Here is a 24,202-nt window from a genome sequence, read left to right as displayed (position 1 = left end):
TACCCAAGGCAATCTCAAAAAGTTCCCAGGCCTAAAGTGGTTTTAAAGTGAGTTCTTAAACTTTGAAGTCATTGATAACTGCTTGCTACATATTAACCATTTTACAGCATTTAAAAATTGGAAAGCTTACCAAAGCTGCAACAACAAAATCAAACAAAAAGAGTTACCTTAAGTGATAGAACTGAAGAGAGAATAGACAATTCAGTAATAGGTGAAGACTTCAATAACTCATTTTAAATAATGAATAGAACAGCTAGACAGAAGATCAAAACAAAAAACAAACAAACATAAGACAAACACTATAAACCTAAGAGATCTAACAATTAAAATCTATAGAACACTCCACCCAACAGAATACACATTCTTGTCAAGTGCAGGATGGAATAATCTCCAGGAGAGACTATACGTTAGGTCATAAAACATGTTTCAATGAACTTAAAGTATGTTCTCTGACCACAACAGAATCAAATTTGAAATCAATACAATGGAAAGAAATTTGGGAAAGTCAAATATGTAGAAATTAAACAGCATGCTTCTAAACAACCGCTGACAGGAAGAAATCATAAGGGAAACTGGAAAATATTTCTAGGTGATGAAAACTAAAACACAACTTACCAAAACTTATGGGATGTGGTGAAAGAGGTGTTTATAGAGGTGCTTAAGTTATGGCTGGAAACACTGATATTTAAAAAGAAGAAAGATCACAAATCAATAACCTAATCTTCTACCTTAAGAAACTAGAGAAAGATCAAACTAACTTAAAACAAGTAGAAGGAACAAAAGAATAAAGATTAGAATGGAAATAAATAAAAGAGAAAAGTAGAGGAAATAAGATCAGAAGTTTTTTTGAAAAGATCAGCAAAATTGACAAACCTTGAGCTAGACTGATCCCCTCTCGCCAAAAAAAAATTAAAAAATATAAAAAAATAAAAAGAGAGAGAAAGAGAAGATTCAAATAAACAAAAATCAGGAATCAGAGTGGGAAACATCATTACCAATCTTTCAGAAATAAAGGTTATAAAGGAATACTATGAACAACTGTATGCCAAACTATTAGGTAACCTAAATGAAATGAACAAATTCCTAGAAAGGCACACACTACTGAAACTGACTGAAGAAACAGAAAATCCGAAGAACTACAACAAGTACAGAGAATTAGTAATCAAAAAACTTACCACAAGTAATCAAAAAACTACCCATGAAGAAAAGCCCAGGACCAGATGGCTTCCTTGGTGAATTATACCAAATACTTAAAGAAGAATTAAAACCAGTCTTTCACAAATTCTTTCCAAAAATGGAAGAGGAAGAAACATTCCCCAACTCATTTTTTCAAGTCAGTATTACCCTATTACCAAAATCAGATACTAAGACATCATAAGAAAAATATAGACCAATAACCTTTATGACTATAGATGTAAAATCTCCAAAATAATACAAGCAAACTAAATCCAGCAACACAGAAAAAGGATTATACACAATGACCAAGATGTTTTATCCCAGGAATATAAGTTGGTTTAACATATGAAAATCAATCAATGCAATATGCCGTATTAACAGGACAAAGGACAAAAACTAATAATCTCAATAGATGTAGGAAAACATTTAATAATAACAAATGCCCTTTCATGATTAAAAAAAAAAAACTCAACAAACGAGGAATAAAATAAAATATCCTCAAACTGATAAAAGACATCTATGTAAAACTCACAGCTAACATCATATTTAATGGTGAAAACATCGTATTTAATGGTGAAAACTGAAAGTTTTCCCTTAAGATAAGAACAAGACAAAGATACCTACTCTTATCACTTGTATTCAACATTGCACTGGTGGTTCCACCCAGGGCAATTAGGCTGTTGGGAAGATAAAATGGTGTAGCCACTTTGGGAAAGAGTCAGGCAAGTCTCCAACCAGTTAAACACAGAGTTATCATATAATCCAGCAATTCTATTCTTAGGTGTATACCCAAAGAACTGAAAACCTAAGTCTACATAAAAAGTTATACATGAATGTTCACTGCAGCATTATTCAACCAAATAATGACAAAGTAGAAACAACTCAAATACCTATCAACTGATAAAAGGATAAACAAAATGTGGTATGTGATATATACAAGTTCCATAATGTTCGAAAATATGCACAAATATAACAAAAGATGTAAACTTCTTATGTTACAGTGCAATTACTTTGCACTAACCTAATATTATAACCACACACTATAAAACCAAGACAAAAATCTGAATTATTAAATAGAAACAAAATTATAACACCAATAAAATTCAAATTAATACTATTAATTTAACTTTGTTCTTCTGAAATTATATTGTTTAAAATATAAATATGCCTCAGGTTCTTTTGAGTTTAGCATCCTTACGCTGTCCTGAGCTATACAATAAAACAAACCTCACACCACTTTTCTCCACCAGAACTACCACCAGGCCTCCAAGGGTATGGGAATCATGAGATCATTAGGTAGTCAATACAATATGGGAGGTATAGTAAAAGGAACATCTAGGATGATTTGAGGTGTTTATTTTTTAGAGTGACTGGTTAGATAGTTATCTTTTAAAGCAGGAATACTTGGGTGGGGAGGGGCAGTTAGATTACTTTTGAAAATAAACTTGGGATACCTGAAGGACAGCTGGATGGAACTGTCTATTGCAAGAAATCACGGATCTGAAGCTCAAAAATTGCAAGTCTGGGCCAGAAACACAGATCTGGAAAGATACCATCCTAAAGAGTGGTGGCAGAAGCCAAAGAACCTGCAAAAGCACCATCAGAGAAATGGAATAATCTTTTCATTAAAAAAAGAAACACATGAGGGAAGCCAAAGGAAGAGAATTTTTTTAACAGGGTACTAAATTCCACACAGGCAAAAATGAATGAAATGTGTTATTTGCCTTGGCAGGTCATGATGACCTCTGGGAGAGGGGTGAGAAAGAGACAGTAAGGCCAGTCCTTTATGAAGCTTCGCTATCAAGGGAAGCAGAGAGGGCAGTGCCTGAAAGAGGAGATAAATTATTTCCAGTCTGAAGAGAAAGAGCTAGTAGAGGGGAAGAGGCTTAAATTATATGAGAACAGACTTTGAGTCACTTTTCTACCCCAACACCTATTAGAGTGCTTGGAACATATCAAACATTCAAAAAATATTCATAAAATGTTGAATAAAAGAAGGAAAAGGGTGGCATCAAACAACAGGAAGAGGGTTTCAGTAAGGAGGACAGGAAAGGGGTAAAGGGGAGGAAAACTAACATCTGATCAACTGTCTATCTCCAGGCTCTTTATCTTCATAATTCTTGAAAAGATCCTGAAAGGAAGGCATTATTGTCTCCATTTTACAGGTAAGTCCACAGAGACTAAGAGATTAGGTAATCTGACCAAGGTCATTCATCTGCTGAGGGGTAGAGGCAATATGCAGAAATGGCTTCATCCGCCCACAAGGCTTTTGTTCCCCTACCTTACTGTCTTCCAGAAGAGGGGTACAAATGTGATCTACAGCCAGAGAAAAGAAAAGAAGCAGAGAAAGAGAAAGGGGAGGGGAGGGAGGGAGGGTTTGAGAGAGATGATTTTCATTTATAAGCAAAGGATAGGAAGGTGTAGTTCAAGCCTGTTGGCATCTATTTTCTCTGTGAAGTATGAAGGTAAAACAATTTGCTGAAAATGAGGGGAAAAGGCTGAAAAAGAATAGTAAATGTATCTACTAACATCTGAGGAAGATGTACAAGGAACTGACCTAGGGCATGCCCACTCTTGTTAAGCCGCACCACTTTTGTCATTTGCTTTTACAATATAAAAATAAGGGACACACTTGTTCTGGGTTACCTGATCCTTTGTAGTTAAATAAATCTTTGTCCCAGGAGCTTACTCAAAAGGAAGAATGGAGACCATGATATTTCATAACTCTACCAAAGGCTTTGTCCTTCCCCTGACACCACACATAGCATAAGATAGGGTCAGTGCTGAGCTGGAGAATAGCCAGAGTTCTTGAACACCTGGCATATCATAAAATTTAATCTAATCTTATTTCTTTTACCTGAAAATATTTTCATTTATAATAGTACAGTGGGTCTGTTTTCTAATAAAATTTTACATATTTTACATGAGTCAGTGAGCCAGATGTAAGACATAAAACTGTGCTTACAATAACTTTTCAGAAATGTATATTTTAAAAAATCGAAGAATGCCTTCCTATCATCAATACTAGGTTCTCTCTACTCAGATTGCTGTATCTCATAGTAGCAAGGAAATAATTAAAAAGGAAATACAAAACCGTTAGAAATGCGTTAATCGCAAAAACTTCACATCCACTTTAAAGGGTACCACAAACCTGTCCTATCTTCAAGTTTCTGACCTTCATAAAAGCTCATCATCTTCAGTCATAGATAGCTTGATACCTCCACTGTCTAGTCCCACAAACCAGGAAAACCCCACAGCCTCAATATCATCAGCCAGGGAACACTAGTTTGTCAAACAGTGTATATAACTGGGTAGTCAGCAAATGTGTGGAACTTACTACCTTTAAGTAGTCAATTATAGGCCAGGTGCAGTGGCTCACGCCTGTAATCCCAGCACTCTGGGAGGCCAAAGAGGGTGGATCACCTGCGGTCAGAAGTTTGAGACCAGCCTGCCCAACATGGCAAAACCCCATCTCTACTAAACATATGAAAAATTAGCCAGGCATGGTGGCGGGCACCCATAATCCCAGTTACTTGGGAGGCTGAGGCAGGAGAACCTGTGGGGCGGGGGTCGGTGGGGGTGAGGAGGATGGCAGAGCTTGCACTGAGCCAAGAACACACTGCTGCACTCCAGCCTGGGGTAAGAGAGACTCCGTCTCAAAAAAAAAAAAGAAAAAAAGAAGCCAATTAATTATATATATAGTTGTTGATACATTTGCAGTTCAAAGATTAAAAGGAAGATGAGAATGAAAATCTATATAAGTTTTTGGGATCAGAGGAAATACTGGCCTGGATAGTTCAATGACCCAATACACTATTGCTTTAATTTATGTTCGCGTGACCTTCATGTAAGACTGTGGCTACAGCAGAGTAAAAAGCTCAGGACTATTAACAAATCATCATCTCGAAAATCCAACTTGTGTTCTATATAAACGCATACAACTCACATAGATTACTTTCCCTTTGGCCTACTGACCAGACCAGCGTTTTTCAAATTGTAGGTAATGAAACTGATCTAGCAGGTTGCAACCTAACTTTACATAAAATGAAATACAAAAATATCAGAATGCATCACATGAGTTTTCATCATTTTCATCACTCTACCATGAGTTTTCTTTACATGAGCTAAAAAAACTCTTATTTAGCTCATGGTTCTGCAGGCTGGAAAGTCTAAGCATGGTGCCAGCATCTGCTCAGCTTCTGGTAAGGGCCACATGCTAAGTCAAAATATGGCAAAGAAGGTCAAAGGGAAAGTGGACACATGAAAAGCAACCAAACAGGAGGAAAAAACTTGCTTTATAACTCACTCTTGCAAGAACTAATCTATTCCCAGAGAACTAATCTAGTCTTCAGAGAGGAAGAATTCACTACCACAGGACCAGCAACAGTACCCAGACACCTCTCGCTAGGCCCCACCTCCCAACACCGCCACACTGGGGATAAAATTTCAACATGAGTTTTGGTGAGGACAAACGAATCATATAAAAATCTCAGCAGAGTGTGTGTGTGCATGCATGTGCACATACTGGGATGGGAATTAATATTTATTTCTCACTGTAGGTTATAGTCAAAAAACCTGAAAGCCATTAGACTGCAATCAATCAGCAACAACTCATTTCCAAAGTCTAAATATTTTTTTTCAAAATTACTGACTTCATCATCATGTAATAGTCCAGTGAAGGAGATAAGAAAAGTTATAACTTGTTTTAAAATAGTTGGTTTCGGGCCGGGTGCGGTGGCTCAAGCCTGTAATCCCAGCACTTTGGGAGGCCGAGACGGGCGGATCACGAGGACAGGAAATCAAGACCATCCTGGCCAACATGGTGAAACCCTGTCTCTACTAAAAATACAAAACACCAGCCGGGCGAGGTAGCGGGCGCCTGTAGTCCCAGCTACTTGGGAGGCTGAGGCAGGAGAATGGCGTGAACCCGGGAGGTGGAGCTTGCAGTGAGCTGAAATCTGGCCACTGCACTCCAACCTGGGCGACAGAGCGAGACTCCGTCTCAAAAAATAAATAAATAAAATAAAATAAAATAAAATAGTTGGTTTCATTTTGAACGTCAAATAGTGGTCTAGAGTGAATTAATTTTCAAACCATTCAACATATAACTCTAAAATCTAACTGAGAATTTATACTACTCCCTCTGAACAAGCATTTCCTCCAAAATCAAACATGTCATTAATACTAAAGTACTACCTCAGTGTCAAAGGAAAAGGAAATAGAGATCTGAAGTTGAGTTTATTTTCTGATCTGTCTACATCATAAAAAGTCCTTAATCTTCTGTGAAACTTATTTTTATGTGTGCTAACCACTACTGAAACTATCACTTAAAACCACTCTCATCTCGTATTTTGCAATAGAAACTGAGAAGTCACTACTATATGATCAGAAATTTTCCAGTCCCCATACAGGCAACCTGGCAGCTATCACTGACTCCCCTACACTGACACCTCTACTTCTGGGTAGCTGTATAGACTCTATATTCAGACTTAGAGAATCTACTCAGAATATGAGTTTCAATGATCGGATGAGAAGAATAGCTTATTCTTAGACCCTTTTACTATGTTAATGTGGTCCAATTTATCTTGCCCCCAAATCCTGAAGCCCTGTGGAACTTCTAGAAATGGCCTATCACAGGCCGGGTGCAGGGGCTCACACCTGTAATCCTAGCACTTTGGGAGGCCGAGGCGGGTAGATCATGAGGTCAGGAGTTCAAGATCAGCCTGGCCAGGATGGTAAAATCTAGTCTCTACTTAAAAAAAAAAAAAAAAAAAGGCCGGGCGCGGTGGCTCAAGCCTGTAATCCCAGCACTTTGGGAGGCCGAGGCGGGCGGATCACAAGGTCAGGAGATCGAGACCACAGTGAAACCCCGTCTCTACTAAAAATACAAAAAATTAGCCGGGCGCGGTGGCGGGCGCCTGTAGTCCCAGCTACTCAGGAGGCTGAGGCAGGAGAATGGCGGGAACCCGGGAGGCGGAGCTTGCAGTGAGCCGAGATCGCGCCACTGCACTCCAGCCTGGGCAACAGCGTGAGACTCCGTCTCAAAAAAAAAAAAAAAAAAAAAAAAAAAAATTTGCTAGGCATGGTGGTGGGCACCTATAATCCCAGCTACTTGGGAGGCTGAGGCAGAGAACTGCTTAAACCCAGGAGGCAGAGGATGCAGTGAGTTGAGGTCACCCCACTGTACTCCAGCCTGGGCAACAGAGCGAAACTCCGTCTCAAAAAAAAAAAAAAAAAAAAAAAGCCAGGTGTGGTGGCTCATGCCTGTAATCCCAGCACTTGGGGAGGCCAAGGCGGGCAGATCATGAGGTCAGGAGATGGAGACCATCCTGGCTAACACAGTGAAACCCTGTTTCTACTAAAAAAATACAAAAAAATTAGCCTGGTGTGGTGGCAGGCACCTGTAGTCCCAGCTACTAGGGAGGCTAAGGCAGGAACCCGGGAGGCGGAGGTTAAAATGAGAGGAGATTGCGCCACTGCACTCCAGCCTCGGTGACAGAGCGAGACTCCATCTCAAGAAAAAAAAAAGAAAGAAAAAAAAGAAATGGCCTATCACATTCAGGAATCTATAGGATGGGTAACAATGGGAAGTCCCCAGATTCCCAGAGTCTACAGCCAACTCACTATTACAAAGCCACAAAGCAGCTCCTGAAAAACATACCTTCCAAGTCACAGAAGCAGTTACTGAGACTTGACTACATTCCCTCACTGTATAAATAAGAAGCTTTGTGTTCTTGGGAGATAATTATTTAGCAACTTAATTGGAACTTAATTAGCAAACAGTTCTTTCATATACATTTTAACATTTGATCCTTAGGAAAAAGAAGGGAAAGAGTAAGAATTATCCATCCTATTTTACAAAGAGGTTCACAATAAAAAAGATGCCCAGCCTAACAAACCAAGATAGTGGTGGAATGAAGTACTTGTCTTTTAACCCCTGGTCTGCTTCTCTTTCTCTTCATTGCAGGGCTTCCTCAGAAATTTGGAGGATGTCATTCTGAAGGCTTGTGCTCACCAATCATTAGATTACTTTATTCTATTTTTTTTTTCCCACTTCTGTGTGGCTCTCTGTGACCATACAGATGGTTATTTACCAGACTAATTGTGGTAAATTCTTATCTAGGTAAAAAGAAGACAGAAAAAAATAATTTACAATCTCTATCTTCTATTTTAATGAGGGTATTTTTATGCAGGAGAAATTAATATTTATAACATGAAGGTCAACCCATTCCCCTTTTTACATAGTTGCCAATAGTTTAAATACACCATACGAGCGAATTGTTTTAGGTACTAGGACCACTATTGACCTTTAAAGATCCTTTATAGTCAGTACTTCTACTCTACCTGTAGTGAATGACTAGTTGTTTTTTTCTTTTTTAAAGTTCTAATGAGTTGCAAACGGACATGTTTATGAAATAAAAATAAATTATGAGAAAAATAAAAAGACATTCAAAATGTAAGCCTCAATTATTAGAGTCACAAACAAAGCTACTCCATCAAACTGCTCTAAAAAATTTCAAACTCTTATTTCAGTTTCTGTACCTATTTTGTCACTGACAAGTAACATTCACAGGACATGCTTTCAGTAGCACTGCAAGTGATTAGGACATCTTTTTGTAGTGGACGAATAACTACATCAAGTGGGTTGGATTCTAACATCTGAGACTTCTGAAATAGAAAACTTTCTCCAATAAATAAAGATATTTGACTAGCTCAAACTATATTATGTAATTTATATTATATAATAATATATTATATTTATTATACTTACTAGCCTATAATGCTTTTCTATACTCCTATTATATTTATTGTACTTACTAGCCTATAATGCTTTTCTAATGCGAACAGGCTTTTCAATGAAGTTGTACATAATTTTAAACCATCAGTTATTTTCCAAAAGAATCAAATACAATCTCTAATAGTAGAAACCTGACTTCAGAGAATTAATATTATTTTCCAAATTATGGAGGAACAGTAGTCATTAGAGCATTCCAAAGGGGATGTGCCAGGAATAGAGACTCATCTGGTTAAAACGGGAGCATTGGAAAATGTACATATTGGTATCAAAAGTTTAAAGTTCCTATTAGTTCCCAGATTAAGGGAGAAAATGAGACAATTTGCCAATTCCTTGGCAAAGTGAAAGTAGTCCCTGGGAAAAAGACTGAGTGAGCTTGTGCCAGGACTGAACCACTGAGGTACTTCTTAGGCCAAAGTAATGAAGATTATAAACACCTTACTTTATGTTGAGATTATAAAGAACTTAAGTCCCAAATGATTCTCTGAAAATAACGTGGCCTGGTCTCCAGAAATAAATTTATCACCTTCTAATAGATCATTGTCAAATGCAAAAAACCTGAAAGTGCTATGGATCAGAAACCGAATTCCCAACAAATATTTATATTAATAAAGGGTATGGAAACCCTTCATAATCATGTTTTAGAATTGCTGCAAATTTAATCTATTGCTAGAGATATGAAAAAACTATATCCCTATGCCTCACACAGAGTAGGGGCTCAACAAAAGTTCAATAAGAGTTCAGCTCTTGAAGCTGTATAAATAGGAAGGTCAAATGTTTTATTCTCATGTTTTACAAAGTGAGAGGCTGAAGAAAGCTAGATCAAAAACATGTTAAGCAGTCATTTAGTATTAAAGGAAGAGAAAGACACTGATGCAGGTAAACAAATCAGACAGGCTGAAACCAGAACTCAAAGTAAGTCTAAAGAGAACACTCTAAAGTAGAAAATGAAGTTTCTATAATAAGTCAAAAGGGAATAGGAAGATGCCACTTGGTAGGAGTGAGGACTCAAAGGAAAAAAAAAAAACTCACTGAAAGCTAAAAATAGTGAAATTTAATCCATGTAAAAGTATTAGTTCTCCTTTCTCCCTAACTCATCTAAAATGTGTTTTTTAAATTGAGGTATAACTTTCATACAGTATAGTGCACAAATCTTAAATGTACAGCTTGATACATTTTTACATACATACACCCATGTAACACCATGCAGATCAAGACAGGGAACATTTCCAGTGCCTTCTCCCGTTCAATAACTCCTTTCTACCCACCGCAAACCAGTGACCACTGTATATTTATTCCTGTTAATGGTCAAATAGTACTCCACTGTGTGAATTACACTACAAATTTGTTTACTCATTCTCCTGTTGATGGACATTTGGGTTGTTTCCTGTTCTATTATGAAGAAAGTTGTTATGTATACAGTATTTTGGTGAATATAAACACTCATTTCTCTTGGGTATATGCCTAGAACAGACTGCTATGTCACAAGGTAAGCATATGTAGATTAAGTCAGTTTTCTAAAGTAACTGTATCAATACACTCTACTAGCAATGTTTGAGAATTCTCATATAACATTTTAAATGTAAAAAAGTGCTTTAGTTGAGGCACAAGAATTTTGAGGCTTTTTGTTTATATTGTTTTCTGACCTTTTAGAGTAGGGGGTAACATAAACAGAGTGCTCACATCTCAGGGAATGGTTTGGGTGGGGTGTGGGAAGAAAATAGAATTTCGATTTCAGTTTCTTACTCTTTTAGCTAAAAAGTAAATTTTACTAATATTTTTTATGCAAGTTGACACTACTAATAGTATTCTTATTCAGATGGTTATGTTTATTCACATTGGGTATACTGTGATTTACTGCCATTTGGTGTGAGCAGGATTATGGAATATCTACTTCTAACTGAACTAGCTCTCACCAAAGGAACAGGTGGCTAAAAAAAAAGAAAGATTCCTACACAAAAATAATATTAGTAACATAGATACAAGCAAACAACAAGGAAATGTCTAAACTGACACTTCCATTCTAGAAAATCTCTTCAGAAGTTAAGAACTATGACCATCCATCTAGTCAAATCTCACAAGAAGCAGGTGGAAAATATTTCAAAAATTAAGACTTTAAAAAATATGAATTTAACCTATAATAAGTATTATTACTGTTAACGATATTGTGCAATGAAAATTTTAAAACATCGTTTTCATCAAGTCATCCCTTTTAGTTTGCGTTTATTTTATGCTGTATATAGTAGTAACAGAAAGTACATGCATATATAAAGAAAATTTACATATATTAGGGATGTATGCTCAAATTATTTTACCAACAGGGTACACAAACAGAAGAGTTCAGAGACTCTTGTTTTAGCCTCAGCATTTTTTAGTATTAAGCTAGATAATCCATAACAGAGGAACTTCTAATTTTTAAAGCCATACAAAATTAGGCATACTAAATGAGAAACAGCCCAGCTGCTATTTAATGTTAGAATAATACATCTGAACAGTGGGGGAGAAGGAAGGAGGAGGACAGGAATCTACTAGAAAGAGGCATGAGAGTACTTTCGTAGGTACTGTTCTATATCTTGGTAGGTATTATGCCAATGTATATCTACATGTATTTATATTACATATGATATGTATCACATATACTTATATATATCAGACACATATTATATACAGAGGTATATTTATATTATACCAATGTACACGTTTGTCAAATTCATCGAATGGTAATTACATTCCATTCTATGTAAATTTTACCTCAAAAGAGAAAAGGATCCATTCAAAGTATTAACCACTAGGTAACAGTATGCACGTGCCTAGGAGTAAATTATGGTGATGTCTGCAACTTACCTTGAAATGCATTAAAATAAGAGGAACTATTATGTAGATAGAGGGATGAATATACAAACAGATGCATGAAAGGGCAAGTAGAATGAAATTTAATTGTAGAATCTAGGTGGTAGATAAATGGGTCTTCACAGTATAATTTTTTAAACTTATCTATGTATTTGAAATTTTTCAGGATAAAAATTGGAAAAATAACGAGTTGAAAGTTGACAAATAGGCCGGGCGCGGTGGCTTAAATCTGTAATCCCAGCACTTTGGGAGGCCGAGATGGGTGGATCACAAGGTCAGGAGATCGAGACCATCCTGGCTAAAACGGTGAAACCCCTTCTCTACTAAAAATCACACAAAAAACTAGCCGGGCGAGGTGGCGGGCGCCTGTAGTCCCAGCTACTCAGAGGAGGCTGAGGCAGGAGAATGGCGTAAACCCAGGAGGCGGAGCTTGCAGTGAGCTGGGATCCAGCCACTGCACTCCAGCGTGGGTGACAGAGTGAGACTCCGTCTCAAAAAAAAAAAAAAAAAAAAGAAAGTTGACAAATAATAATTTAAAATAGTGTAGTGATACAAGGGAAAGTTAGAAATTCAAAAAGGGGGCCGGGCGCGGTGGCTCAAGCCTGTAATCCCAGCACTTTGGGAGGCCGAGATGGGCGGATCACGAGGTCAGGAGATCGAGACCATCCTGGCTAACACGGTGAAACCCCGTCTCTACTAAGAAATACAAAAAATAGCCGGGCGAGGTGGCAGCGCCTGTAGTCCCAGCTACTCGGGAGGCTGAGGCCGGAGAATGGCGTGAACCCGGGAGGCGGAGCTTGCAGTGAGCTGAGATCCGGCCACTGCACTTCAGCCTGGGCTACAGAGCGAGACTCCGTCTCAAAAAAAAAAAAAAAAGAAGAAAAAAAAAAAAGAAATTCAAAAAGGGAAATGGTAGGAACATACAAGTACCATCACTTGGTGCTTTTAGATACTCTGTATTTGTGAGGTGAGAACTATCCTTATTTTACAGACGAGTAAATGGAAACTTAGAAAGATTACAGAACATGCACAAGGTCACAGTGTGAAGCCGAGCCAAGAGCTGAATCCAACTTGTAGGAATTCTGAATCCTCTTGACCTACATTCCTCACAACGGGCTGCCTAGGACCAAACATCTTCCCTAGAGCAGGGAAGTTGCTTCTCCATTCCTGCATGAACCAGCTCTAACACAAAGTTCCTTCCTATAACCTGTACTCTGAAATTTGTCTCCTCCTGGTTTTCCTCCTAAGTTTGAGTCCTTGGGGCCCCAGAGTATCTAATTCCCACATAACTGGCCTTCATATCAAGTGATAGAATTTGAAATTTCAATAAGCAAGACTTTTTTTTCCCCGTTAGTATTTTATAACATTATCACCTCCACAGCTATAACTAGGTGTAAAATGGGAATAATGCCTCATAGAATTGGGATAAAAAAATGAAAACATATGTGAAGTATATGCACTGTAAAAAAGGGGACTCAAATCTTTTTCTTTTTCTAATCTTTACCTTTCTTTGGAAATTGCAGCAGGCCACTCAAGAGAAAACACTTTTTTTTTTTGAGTCTTAGGTTGTTTCTTGAAGAGCTCGTTAAATGTGAATGGATACAGATTTTTCTTTTGTGTACTTATTTTATCTAAAAATTTTGTTTCCTCACTTTATTTTCCATTTTGCCTTGATTTGGAATTATCACTTAGAGGGATTTTATGTACAATTAGATATACAACTAGGACCACTTCTGTAGGATTTTTCTGTTTCACAAATTACTACAGGTGGCCAACCTGTGCAAGCAACATGTTAATGAAATTTTAAGTCTATTTTCTTTTTGACTCTCAGAAGATATTTTTCAAAGGAAAAATTTGAAAAGCCATTATGTTACTAGGAAATGACTAACTGGTAATGGTAACCTTTAATTGGCTTTGGCTGTGTTTATACACATACGCCCTAAAGCTATACATTTCTTACTTGGCAAATAGATTCCGCGATTTTCTAAAGTCACAAATATATTCAGGGACTCCTAAAGTCACAAATCTTGCCTCTCTAAGCAATATTGTATTACAGCATAAAAAATAACCAGCTATTCTACCTTAAAAACTTTGTCTTATTTTAAGGACAACCTACAGTTCAGATGTGAAGTTATTTTCAGTCTACTGGAACCTGAATAAGACTGTTTTTTCCTCTTGATATCTGAGGTTGTTGGTGTTGGAAAGGATCCTAGAGATGATTTTACAGTTGCAGAAATAGATATGCAGACAGTTGAAATGATTAGTCCATAACAGAGTATGAACCAGACAGCAGGTCCCCCAATTCCTGGCCTAGTGTTCTTTCCATCTGACAATCGTGCCAAACCAAATATTTAAAAAGTGATTATGTCCATCCATTACTTCAACTTCACTAAATTTCAGTCTGGCCACTCGTGATGTCACTTCCTTTTGTGAATGGGTGTATTTTTTTTTCCTTGGTCTTGCTATCTTCACTTGACTACAATATAACACCTTAGAGCTCACACTCTATATTTATGCCAATTTTCTCCATGCCTGTTTCCGTTCCTAAAGGATACCAATATAATCTCCAGAATGCCTTGACCCTCTTTTTCACAAGATTTATTTCAAGCAATCAACTGCCAACCATACAAAAATAAAAAAAAAAAGGGATTTATTCTAAAACACAAAGCATACATGGCAGTGTTGCGTGTCTTCCTCAAAGGGCTCAATAAAAATTGTGAATGCTATGTATTACATGCAGATGCTTTCTAGAAAAACAGCCCAACGACAACCTTGTTATGTAGGAAGAGAGAGCTATTGTGGACTGTAGTAGGAGGCCAAGAATAAGGTTTGAGAGTCTACCTAAAACAAATATGGAGGTGGAAAGGCACAAGAAGCTTGCTGGACCCACCAGTCAGAGCTAGGCTGCTAGCTCTCGGCTATCAGAGGTCGGCTTAAAAGAACCATAGGCACCAGAGAGGCACGTACCCCGGGACAATGATAGGGCAGGCGGGGCACCGGGAATCACGCTCAGGGAAAACTCAACAAGTCTGGAAAGCAAAGAGATGGATGAATAACTGCCAAGAGGCTCCTGCTGGCCTCTGGATGACCACTACCCCTTTCCAGGATTTACTGCCCGCCGGCACTCGCCGGCTCGCGGACAGCCGTTCACCCCGCTGCCGTATCTGCCCCGACGTTCGCCCGGGACCCAGGGTATCCACTAACGACCCTGTCCGAAGCCGAAGCCTCCATCCCAGGCCCGCTGCCCGGCGGCGTGGCTTCCCGGTCGGCACCGGCTTTCCAGGAGGAAGGCAGCGTCGGGCCTGCGGGGGCCGGACCCGCCTTCGAAAGTGGGCGGAAGGATGGCCGCCCTGGCGGAGTGCGGGCGCGGCCGGGAGCCCTTGCCTCAGCCCCGGCCCCGTCTTCTCGGTGCCGCGCCGCCCTCAGCCCTCACCACGGCCGGCCGCGAGCTACGGGCTCGCGGCTGAGGCGATGGGGAAAGGGGGTGGGCGCGCCATCATGAAGGGGAAAATGGTGGGCGGGCGGGCCCGCGCGCGGCCGCGGTACTCACCCGGGCCGGCCAGTGCGGGTAGCCCTTCATCTTGGCGAAGACCAGGTCGCCCGCTTTGTACTCGCGGGGCCGCGGACGCGCCATCCCAGCCGCTCCCCTTCCTGGTAGTCCTTGGTTGCCGCGAAGATGCCGGGAGGCCGCCCCCCCGCGGGCCGACGGACTGCGCCGCACTCCCCGCGGGCCTCAAGCCGGGCGGACGAGCGGCCGCTCCGACGAGGGGAAGCAGCGAGGCGGCGGCTGAGGCAAGGGGTGGGCGGGGGGCGCAGCAGGCCCGGCAAATCACGGCCCGGCAGCGGGGGAGGGGAGCCCCCGGCCGTTCGGCGCTCGCCCGCGTCCGGCCGCGCCAAGGTCCCCGCCGCCGCCGCCGCCGCCGCCGCCGCCGCCGCGCGCGCTGCTTACCAGCGCCGCGTCGCCTGCCTCATGCCGCCGCCGCCGGCCTCCCTACCGGGCTCCCGGGCGCAGCGCGAGCGCCGGGCCTCGCGTCTGCTCCGAATTCCTCCTCGGGCAGCGACCGCAAACACGATCTTATTATTGTTCTCGCGCGCGCTCAGCATCCCCCCCCCCCCACCCCGCTTCCCGCTCCCCTCCCCTCCTGCGCCGGCCGGTTAATTCCTAGGTACACGGCCGGCTTTCGCGGAGAAACCGAGCGCGCCAGCCCGGCTGCTCGGCAGGCGGGCGGTGGGCGCGTCCTTCCCTAGCACGGAAGCCCGCGCCGGGCGGGCGGGCGGGAGCGCCTACTCCGGTGGACGCCAGCCGCCTGCTCTCTTTTGTTCTTGGCCGGGAGCTGCCTGCCGCAGCCCAGCCAATCACCACCCGGCCGCCCCCTTCCCCTCCAGTCCGCGCCACTCTGGGGGTTCTCCCCACTCGCGCCCCCCGGTCCCACGCACACCTCCCACTGACTCGACCCCTGCCTGGCTACCCCCAGTCAGCCACTTCCGCGGGTGCTCTCTGGTGAGTCGGGGACAAAGGCGCTCCAGGCCCGGGGGACCCTTTGCTGGGCACCAAGCTGCCGGAAAGAGCACCGCTCCGGAGTCAGCGACCTTGTTGGGTTCTCGCCCCAGGTCTGCCCTTAACAATGCAGTGTGACCCACCTAGGGCAAGCTATTTAATTGGAGTCCTGGGAGGTTTTCTGATTTGCAGAATGGCACAGACGGGATTCGAACCTGGAACTACATGAGTCCAAAGTCCATAAGCGGTTATGTTTCTCTCTGTGCGTTTCATAGGCCTGCAGTGTTTGTGAAAAGGACTTACTCTGGCCCGTCACTTGTTTCCAATCCTGGCAACCTTTTGGACAACGTTTTTGAAATTAGCATCCCTTTCTGAAGATTTATGTACGTATACAGTTCATTAGCTCTAGAACAACATGTTCATTTACCACTATTTTACTCTAAAGTTCCTAGCTGGGCGCTTTCAAAGACATTTTGAGAGTAAGAATCTTCCTAACACCCTCTTTGTGAGGAGTAAGTAGAATGAATAAGTCGTTTAGAGTCTGCCCAATGAATGAATGCTGCTTCTTTAATCATGCTGTAGCCCACCTTCTTTAAGGGGTCAGCTGGCATACCTCCTAAATGCTGCTGGCTTTCTGTGGCCCTCACCTTGTCACAAGGACAGTTCTCATTTGTGTCTGTATTCTCTGCTAGTTGTGTCTATCCTCTCTCCTTTTTACAGAAGCTAAAGTTTTCCCCACCATTGGCCTCCCTCGCTGGCCCTGTAGAATGGTGTGTGCGTTTTAACCCCTGCTCTTGTTCTGTGGTGCTGGGCTTCCTATGATGGGGCTTTAAAGTCTCTAGATTTCCTGTGGATTGTTTACTTTGTGAGTAGTGCTTTTACATTACTTTACCAATGCATTTCCTTGCTACTTGCATCTCATGATTTTCCTTTTTTTTTTTTGTTTTTCTTTTTTTGGTATTGACCTGTACTTACCTGTCCTACAGATTCATTTTTTTCCTCTTTTCTCACTGCGGAAGATGAGTCTAGGTCCTCTTTGCCTCAGTTGTAATAATCTGCTAACATCTCTCTTCTAGAACCTACCGTATGCAGCTGCCATAATGTCACACATTGCTCATGAAGCTGTAGAATGATTTCTGTATCCTCATATATCAAACTCAGATCCCTCTGACTAGCCACCAAAGCCCTAGCTGTTGCCTGCTTGCATCTATAGTCCAGCCTCCCTGTGGGCACCGGGTGGATGTAGGGAAGAGGAGAGAAATGAGAGGGGAAAGGTTGTCAGTTGGAAGCCAACCAGAGGAGGGCAATAAGCAATAGAGGGACATGATCACAGTTCAGGTTTAGACATCACTTTGGTGGCCAGCATGGGACTAGACTTGAGGGTGAGAGGCTGGGAGTAGGACCTCCATTGATTTTCTCTCACCAGGAGAGATAAAACAAGGGCTGAGATAAAGCTTGCTGATTCTTTGGGTGGCAGGTGGGTAGGAAGGAGGAAGGGTAGAAACTGATTCCCTGGTTTCTGGCTGGAGCAGCAGGATGATTAGTTTTGACACTCACCAGGGTGTAGAAATCCATGAAGAATGAGCAAGTTTGGAGATGAGATCTTGAGTGGTTTGGGATGTGTTGAGATTTCCATGGGCCATCCAGAGAGATAGTTAGTGGGCAGCTAAATACATGGCTTAGAGAAAGTGGTCAAGACAGAATATAGACTTTTGAGTGATATCAGCATATAAGTGGTCACTGAAACCTTAACGGAGGATGCCCTGGAAACTGTAGAATGAGAAAAGCAGTGCCCAAGTTTGGAACCAGGTAACACCAACATCTAAGGGTCAGGTAAAAGAAGAATGTAGTGTCATAGGAGCCAAGGAGTAAAAGAATTTCCAGAAGGAAGGAAATGTCTGGGTAGATGCCACAAGGAGGTCAGGTGTGATACGGAAGGAGATAAGTATGTTGAACCTGGTGATTGAGAAATCACTGATGAAACAGTTGGGAACTGTTTCACTGAATGGTATTGGGAAGACACCAAAGAGTGGTGGATTGAGATGTGAGTAAGAGGTGAAAATGTGGAGGCTAGGAGAAATTTTAGTTTGTAATGAGGAGAAGCAGCCAGTAGAGTGCATAATTGATGGAGTTTGGTAATTTTGAGAAGGTGAAAATTTATCCCAATCTAGGCTTTGGTTTCAGGTTTGCTCGGCACACGTCATTTGCCTGACTCTCAATCTCTCATCTAACCAAGTCAGACTTAATAATACACCCACATGGTCTCCCTCTGGCTGGTCATCAGGAATCTCCTAATGCTCTTGGCTAAGAGCCCATCTGTCTCTGCAGCCAGGATGGATGCAGACCACCTTGTCAACACATTGCTACTGGGGATGAAGCATTGCTCTGTGACTTTCACTCAGACAGAGCTTTCAGACTGGTTCTTCCACTTTATGGAAAGGACTAAGCTGTGGCTATTCCAGAACAATGCTCTATTCAAATATTTAACAGATAATATGTAACTCTTTAAAGATATGATTAGGACCATTAAAAGAGTCTGATTTATTTTAGTCAGTGTGGCCCCAAGAGCTGCTCTATTTACTATATCAAAATAGCATACATTAATTTTACTTCTGAAACGTAGAAGGAAATCCATTCACAAATGGTGATAATATCAACTTTCTTTGATCACTTTTTATTTCAGCATCCTCAAATCCCTGTGGGCTAGTACTTCTCCCTGCCTTTGGCTTCTTGATCTATTTTTGCCATCCTCTTCTCAATCATACACATATATGTATATTGTTGATGTGATCCTGTTGTCACTCTCCTTTCATATCTTCACTTAGCTTCCTAGTAAAACTCTAACAGTTCCTTCAAATCTTGCCCCCAAATTCACCCATTCCATAATGCTTTAATTGCCTCAAATCTATTCCTTTGTCCAAGTTATGTATGAGGTGATACATATAAGATACTTAGAACAGTGTCTGGCACATAGTAAATGCTCACTAAGTGTTACTTGATATTGTTATCTTTGTTACTTACATGGTGTGGTGAAAAGAACTGTGGAAAGCGATTCAGGAAAATTTGGTGTTACACACACACACACACACACACTCACTCACCATGTTAGAAGAGAGCTCCCTGGGCCTTGCATCAGAGTCCATTTCCATTACTTTTGCCACTAGAGGTATCTCTTAAATGTCTTTTAACCCAATCCCCAGGGGACTGGTCTCACATTCCTTGAAAGAGAAAGGGCTGTAAGATACTAACTCTTGAGAGTCAAATATAAGAACTGTAATATACTACCTGTAGTGACAGAGACAACTCCCATGTTGGTGTGAGCATCAGGGGCAGTTCTAAGTTGATAAAAGGCACCGTAGAGTCAATATGGGCCATGAAGGGAGAGGGCTGGGGTTAAATGTTGGGGTCAGCCAGAATTGCCTGAGTAGGGATGGGTAACAGCAGCAACTGCATTTAGGCTACTAAGTAGAGATACAGATGGCACCTCAATCATAACCCCAGAAATATTAATGATCTTGGAAGGCACTGCTTGAGCTACCTGGGACCTTATTTGGGGATTGAAAAAGAGATTGCTTTAGGTCCTAGGAGTTCTGAGACTGTGAGCCTAAGGACTATTTCATTGAGGTTGTTTTCATTCTCACCTCTTCACTGTTGTGTGGCAGGCTGAGGAGCAAACTGGGTGATTTGACAGAATTACTAGCTAATTGGAGAGAAGGGGTTCAAGATGTGGAAAATATTAAAGGTTTGAAGATTTTTGCAAGTTTGCCTACCATTTGTGCTAGTATTGTTTCAGTAGTAGTGTATATGCTGCTGAAGGGAGCATTAGATTACAATTATATTATTCATTAGCATTCATTCATTTATTGAATAAATATTTGTTGAGTACTGTTATGTATCATCATTGTTCTAGATCTAGGACCCATAGGGAATAATGAAGGAATCAAAACTATGCCAAATGAAGTAGTGTTACAGGAGGCTGGGGTATCTATATCTAACCATCTGAAGGGCCACCATATAGAGTGAAGAATGTGGGAGACATGATATTTTGATAGTTCGAGGCCTAGACATGAAGAGGCCTAGTAGCTTTTATTTCACGCTCTCGAAGTGCTGACCTACCATGGAGAGAATCATAAATACCTTGCTAGTATGGAGAAGGAGTGGGGCACATGGAGAGAGGTAGGTCCTGGAGAATGAAAAATGAAAGAGAGGAGAAAGAGGCCCAACCAGTCCCCGACTCTTCCAGTCTCTTTGTTGACTGGAAGCCAGACTTGTGAGCAAAACCATGTTGGATCCTCCAACCTCAGTTAAGCTATCCTGGCCAACACTATGTGGCAGAGACAAACTACCATCATTGAGCCTTACCCAAATCACAGACCATGGCAAGTAAATAATGGCAGCTGTTTTAAGCCACAAAATTTGGGTCTGTTTTGTTACGTAGAAACAAATAACAGAAGCAGGGTTTAATAGCAGATTAGATACAGCTGAAGTGAGCCAGTGACCTGGAAGATGGATCAAAAGGAAAAATATTCAGACAGAGGCTCAGAGGAATAAAAGGGAGGAAAAACCAGAAAAGAACAGTATACTCACACCAACTTTGTATTAGCTAGTATTTGTAAGTTAGTATTATTTTTCTGTGAGATACGGTGAAAAATCTAATACGAAGTCCCAAATGATGATGAGAGGGAGAGAATGGAATAGAAGCAGTATTTGAAGCAATGATGGTCAAGAATTTGCCAAAACTGATTAACAATACAGCTATAGATTGAATGTTTGTATCCTCCCACCCCCAATTCATTCATTGAAACTCTAATCCCCAATGTGATGGTATTTGGAGGTGGGGCCTTTGGGAGGTAATTAAGTCATGAAAATAGAGTTCTCATGATGAGGTTAGTGCCTTTATAAGAAGAGATACAAAAGAGCTTGCTTCTTTTCTTTTCTTTCTTTCTTTTTCTTTTTCTTTTTTTTTTTTTTTTTTGTTAGATGGAGTTTCACTCTTTTTGCCCAGGCTAGAGAGCAATGGCATGATCTTGGCTCCTTGCAACCTCTGCCTCCTGGGTTCAAGTGATTCTCCTGCCTCAGCCTCCTGAGTAGATGGGATTACAGGCACGCACCACCACGCCCAGCTAATTTTGTATTTTTAGTAGAGACGAGGTTTCACCTTGTTGGCCAGGCTCATCTAGAACTCCTGACCTCAGGTGATCCACCCGCCTCGGCCTCCCAAAGTGCTGGGATTACAGGCATGAGTCACTGTGCCAGGCCAAGAGCTTGCTTCTTTTCTCTGCTTCTACCTTATGAGGATACAGTGAGAAGATGGTGCAAACCAGGAAATGTGCCCTCACCAGACACCAGCTCTGCTGGTGCATTGATCTTGGATTTCCCAGCTTCCAGAACTGTTAGAAATAAATGCCTGTTTAAACCACCCAGTCTATGGTATTTTCGTTATAGCAAACCAAATTAAGTGAGACATATCAAGCCATAGATTAAATAGTATTTTGAAGATCAATCATGATATATTTTTAAAAACCACTCCTAAGAAAATAATGGGAGGCTGGATGTGGTGGCTCGTGAATATAATCCCAGCATTTTGGGAGGCCAAGGCAGGAAGATCACTTGAACCCAGGAGTTTGAGACCAGCCTGGGCAACATAATGAGCCCCTGTCTCTAACAAAAAAAAAAAAAAAAAGCCAGGAGTGGTGGCATGCACCTGTAGTCCCAGCTACTTGGGAGGCTAAGGTAGGAGGATCACTTCAGCCTGGGAGGTTGAGGCTGCAGTGAGCTGTGATTGTGCTACTGTACTTCAGCTTAGGTGACAGAGTGAGACCCTGTCTCAAAAAAAAAAAAAAAAAAAACCCAGCAGCCATAATAGTAAAATTGTTGAAACCCATAGACAATGAGAATATATAAAAAGAAGACGAAGGCAAAAAACACATTATCTTCAAAGGTGCAGCAAAAAGAATGATAGCTGATTAATCAACAGAAAGAAAATAACTAGCAACCTAAAATTCGAAAGCAAACTATCTTTCAAATAAAAGAGAAAGAATTTTTAGACAAATATAAACCTAGAGAATTTATCAGCAGCAGACTTGCACTAAATGAAATACTGAAAGGAACTAGTTAGGTGGGAAGAAAATGATCCCAGAAAAACAGCAAGATGCAGGTCAAAATGAAGAACAATAGAATAAATATTTGAGAAAATCTAAAGAAAAATAAACTATAAAATTACATAATGATCACTTACTTCAGTTATATATATGGGGAATTAAAAATTCACAAATAGTGAGGGTGGATGTTGTTGTTGTTGTTGTTTGAGACAGAGTCTCACTCTGTCACCCAGGCTGGAGTGCAGTGGCATCATCTTGACTCACTGCAACCTCTGCCTCCTGGGTTCAAGCAATTCTCCTGCCTCAGCCTCCCGAGTAGCTGGCAATACAGGCACATGCCACCATGCCCAGCTAATTTTTGTATTTTTAGTAGAGATGGGATTTCGCCATGTTGGCCAGGGCGGTCTCGAACTCCTGACCTCAGGTGATCCGCCCACCTTGGCCTCCCAAATGCTGGGATTACAGGCTGTCCCGGCTCAAGTAGTGAGATTGAGGTAAGTGAAATAAAAAGGTCTAAGGTCCCAGAATAATACAGAAAGTGACAAAAATATGAACATATTACATTTTAGTTTTTATTATTTTCAACTTTTGTTTTAGGTTCAGAGTTTTTATGTGTGGGTTGGTTACATGGGTAAATTGTGTGTTGCTAAAGTTTGATGTATGAATGATCTTGTCACCCAAGTAGTGACTATAGTACATGGTAGGTAGTTTTCAGCCATCACCACTTCCTTCCCCCTTCTCTTTTGGAGTCCCAGTGTCTATTGTTCCCATCTTTGTATCCACATGTACTCAATGTTTAACTCCCTCTTATAAGTGAGAACATGCAGTATTTGGTTTTCTGTTTCTGTTTCTGTGTTAATTTGCTTAGGATAATGGTCCACAGTGGCATTCATGTTGCTGGAAGGACATGATTTTGTTCTTTCGTATGGCTGCATAGTATTCCGTGGTATATAGGTGCCACATTTTCTTTATCCAGTCCACCGCTGCTGGATATCTAAGTTGATTCTCTGTTTTCATTATTGTGAACAGTGATGCAATGAACATACCAGTACATTTGTCTTTCTGGTAGAACAAATTATTTTTCTTTGGGTATATATCCAGTAAGGGTATTGCTGGGTTGAGTGGTAGTTCTAAATTATTTGAGAAATCCCCAAACTGAACTAATTTACATTCCTCCCTACAGTGTATATGCATTCCCTTTTCTCTTCAACATTGCCAACATCTATTGTTTTTTGACCATTTAGTAATAGCCGTTTTGACTGGTGTGAGATGGTATCTCATTGTGGTTTTGATTTGCATTTCTCTGATGATTAGTGATATTGAACATTTTAAAATATTTTTGTTGGCCACATGTATGTCTTCTTTTGAGAAGTGTCTGTTCATGTCTTTGGCACATTTTTTAATGGGGTTGTTGTTTTTTCTTGTTGAATTAAGTTCCATATAGATTCTGATATTAGACCTCTGTCAGATGCATAGTTTGTGAGTATTTTCTCCATTCTGTAGGTTGTCTACTTACTCTGTGGATAGTTTCTTTTGCTGTGCAGAAGCTGGTTAGTTTAATTAGGTCTCATTTGTCAATTTTTGTTTTTATTGCATTTGTTTTTGAGGACTTAATCATAAATTATTTGCGTAGGCCAATGTCTAGAATGGTACTTCCCAGGTTTTCTTTTAGGATTTTTATAGTTTTAGGTCTTACATTTAGGTTCCTAGGTTTTTTCCTAGGATTTTTATAAGTTTTAGATCCTTTTGCCATAGACAAAACTAACTCTTGGGTTTTGTATA

The 24,202-nt window shown here is 40.9% G+C and overlaps 1 protein-coding gene across 2 annotated transcripts in view; it reads right to left on the bottom strand.

Moving 5' to 3' along the window:
* The window catches only part of HDGFL3 (HDGF like 3), a 105,639-nt gene extending 89,527 nt beyond the window's left edge, over positions 1-16,112 (bottom strand). For both annotated transcript variants that reach the window (XM_005560300.5, XM_005560301.5), the window contains exon 1: positions 15,372-16,112. In XM_005560300.5, coding sequence (XP_005560357.1) covers positions 15,372-15,455 — 84 coding nt within the window. In that variant the 5' untranslated portion in view covers positions 15,456-16,112. The remainder of the gene's footprint in view (positions 1-15,371) is intronic.
* Positions 16,113-24,202: the final 8,090 nt, after the last annotated feature.

Source organism: Macaca fascicularis, chromosome 7 (assembly GCF_037993035.2).
Source record: "Macaca fascicularis isolate 582-1 chromosome 7, T2T-MFA8v1.1".
NCBI lineage: Eukaryota > Metazoa > Chordata > Mammalia > Primates > Cercopithecidae > Macaca > Macaca fascicularis.
This window is presented reverse-complemented; position numbering and strand designations above follow the sequence as displayed.